Source organism: Antechinus flavipes, chromosome 1, assembly GCF_016432865.1.
Source record: "Antechinus flavipes isolate AdamAnt ecotype Samford, QLD, Australia chromosome 1, AdamAnt_v2, whole genome shotgun sequence".
Lineage (NCBI taxonomy): Eukaryota > Metazoa > Chordata > Mammalia > Dasyuromorphia > Dasyuridae > Antechinus > Antechinus flavipes.
Window position 1 is genome coordinate 140326039 of NC_067398.1, and position 3376 is coordinate 140329414.

At 34.9% G+C, this 3376-nt stretch overlaps 1 protein-coding gene across 1 annotated transcript; it reads right to left on the reverse strand.

Moving 5' to 3' along the window:
- Positions 1–641: 641 nt before the first annotated feature.
- LOC127550437 (60S ribosomal protein L34) lies at positions 642–1067 on the reverse strand. Its single transcript, XM_051979430.1, has one exon. It carries the CDS (start codon positions 1038–1040, stop codon positions 687–689), a length of 354 nt encoding a protein of 117 aa, XP_051835390.1. The 5' UTR covers positions 1041–1067; the 3' UTR covers positions 642–686.
- Positions 1068–3376: the final 2309 nt, after the last annotated feature.

Below are 3376 nucleotides of genomic sequence, written 5' to 3' on the forward strand. Positions count from 1 at the left end.
CCCAACTTCTCACGCTTATTTCTGGGGCTTACCTAGATTTTAAGCTATTATAGCTACCTGTGATCTGAGTGATACCTAGATGGAGGATTGTGGACATTCCCCACTCTGATAAGAAAGCCTCTGAAATATTCCATCCTCCATAATTCTTGTCAATGTCTATTCATAAAAATCCCTCATGATAGGTGCATCCAACTAATGAAGATCTTCCATTAGTTCTTTTTATCTCTTCAGAACACTAATATAGTATCCCAAGTTGTCCATCACATCTCTCATCTCCCTACCTGAGCAGGACATCTTCTTTATCAGACCTACATGTCCTTCATAATGTCATCTGTGCCATTTCTCACAGTCAAGTCTTTGGTAATGGCTTATAGCTGTTTACCCCTATCACGTGTCAGCATTACCTTGTGGCTCACTTGTAATTATGATCTTTCCAAAACTGTGTTGTGTCATGACATGCAACCATATAAAGTCACCAGGAAAATATTGGCACAAAAAATGAACTTTTGTGATAGCTAGAAGCTCGAAATAATTGAAAATGCCTACGTAATTTTTGAATTGCAGTGATCTTCTACTTATAAGACAACCAGTTAAAATAGAAAGGCATACTAATGATGTTTCTTTTTTTTTTAACACTCAAATACATTTTAATTTTCTTTATCATTCAAAAAGAATCCAAGTCCTTTTTATTTACTCTTTTGACTTTGTGCTTGTGCCTTCAACACCTTCACAACAATTTTCTGCTCTTCAATGAGGAAAGCCCGCTTGATCCTGTCACGAACACATTTAGCACACATGGAGCCACCATAAGCTCTACTGACATGCTTTTTTGTCTTTGAAAGCCTCATAAGAACTTTAGGTCTTACTGCACGAACACCTCTAAGTCTTCCTGGGCACACACCACAGGCTGATTTTGGTGCTTTTCCAACTTTCTTGGTATAAAGGTAAACAATTCTGTTACCTGGGGTTCGTGACAGCCGAGTTTTGTTGGAAGCTGTATTGTAGGACAACCTACGGCGATATGTCAAACGCTGAACCATTTTTAATTTCTGCTAGGTCCATCACCGGAAGAGACTAATGATGTTTCAATAACATTTTATTTTTGCCAAGATTCCATTTAAAAAGATGCCTCCCTCTATATCTCCTCATCTCCAGTCTACACAAGTATTCACTAATTTATTTGGCCATCCAACAAATTTATTCAATAACATTTTATTGAAAACATTTTATTTAAGACTTACTATAGCCTATGAGGACTACATATATGCTTATCTCCATCTTATTAGTAAGGAAATAGACTCAGTGATTAAATGATTCACTTATAGTCACACAACTGAAAAACATCAAAAGCAGGACCTGATATTGGATGTTCTTGACTCACAGTTCCTTGAGTTCCTTCCAATATTATACTACTTCTCCTTATACCCCAATAGTCTCTAGCTTTGGGAAACTAAATTAATAAGGCACATAAACATGAAAGAGAAAAAAAACACAAAGCAACATTTAATTGCCACCAGAAGGATGGAAGGAGATACAGACAAATTACAAAAGCCAGTTACTCCGAAAAACTTGGATCATTTACTGAATAGATACTGAGTAGGTATAAAATATTAGGGGATATGTAAGGAGAAACATGGACAGCTAATCTATAAGTATTAAGTACCTTCTATGTGCAAAGTGCTGTGCTAGCTAATATGCAGACTAACGTGAAATAGTACCTGTCTTTGTAGCATTGGATTCTATAGGAGACAATGGATAGATAGATAGATAGATAGACAGGTAGAGATAGATAGATAGATAGAGATGAGACAGATAGATGTACAAAATTATATATAATATAAATAAAGGGTTGTTGGCAAGGAGAGGAGTTGCTAGCAGCTAGGGAAATCAGGAAAACATTCCAAATGCAGCTCTTCAGAACTGATTCCATATTAAGAGAGACTGAAAAGAAGGTATATCTATGTGTGAATCCGAAAGCCAATTCTGCTTCAGATTTGAAGACCAGGTAGAGGCAGGTGAACCCTGCCTGAGAAGCTAGTCAGAGAGTCTTTGGGTCTAATACTGATTCCTTTGGAAGGATATCAACATTTGGAGAATATTCATGACAAATTCCTGGCAGAATGAGATGTTTTGTTTCCCACTAGTCTTTTTTGAGGAAGAAAATATTCAGGTAAAAACTAATCAACCTAGAGTCTAGATGCTAGCATAATTTGTAACAAATGATGAATTATTTATGAATGTGTGAGTAATAGGTAGAATTAAGATAAGCAGGAAAAGAATATTTCAGATTAGGCAATTCTAGTTCATCAGCCAATGGCAGTATGGAATAGATATTCAATTATTATTTGTTATCTGAATGGATGGATAGATGAATTTAGATTACCCTGCTCTAATGATTCATTTCTGAAGCAGAATAATAACTAAGTAGCTTTTCCCATGACTCCATCTTATTGTTTGGTATCCAAATTCTATCTCCAATTCTGAGAAGACAACTCAAGTCAGCTCTGATGCTTCCTACATTATTTCTAGGATGGTCATTTAAGTATTCTGAGACTTACATTCCCTATGTCTGAAAATGAAAAAGGCCCAATGAAAATGGGTAATTGTATTCCTCACATACTTTATATAGTCATTTGTAAATCATGAAATACCTATAAATAGGAGTTGTTTTATTATCACTTCATTGGAAAAATTGAGGATTCATGATTGTAGTTGTACAAATGCTCTCTCTACTAATACAATTCATATCCTCGGGGTGAGATGGGAAATGTTTAACAAGTGGTTCTCTGAAATATATCATACACTTTAAAGTTTCATCTGCATTAATAACATTTTCTATATCACTTTCTTTAGTCTAAACAATCATCCACATAACAAATCTAGCCTTTATTTATAGTACTTGCTGATTTCTGAGATATAAAATATGAGCTCACTCTAGTACACTTCCTTAAATTATGCCCGAGTCTTTAGACAATAGATATATACATTGCTTAGCTGCTATTCAAAATCTTGTCAATGTGGTGGGCCTGAGAGAGCTTGATTTCCACCAGTGCTTTTCTCAAAAATCTAGGGTCATTTCCATGCTATGATGAGGCAGTCTATTAAGATATTACTAGAAGATCTCATTATTCCATTTTTTTTTAAAAAAGAGGTGACAAAATCCCACCAAAATCAGAGATAAACTGGAAAATTTATATGAACTGATGAAAAGTGAAATTATCAGACTCAGAAAATCAGACTATACAAGAACTACTACAATATGAAGGAAAATGATAGCAATAAAAAATTAAAATTGAATGCTATGAAATTACAATAGTCAAGCTTGGCCTCTAAGATGAGATTAGTACCTCCTCTTCTTTTTAGAATTAGGAGGTTA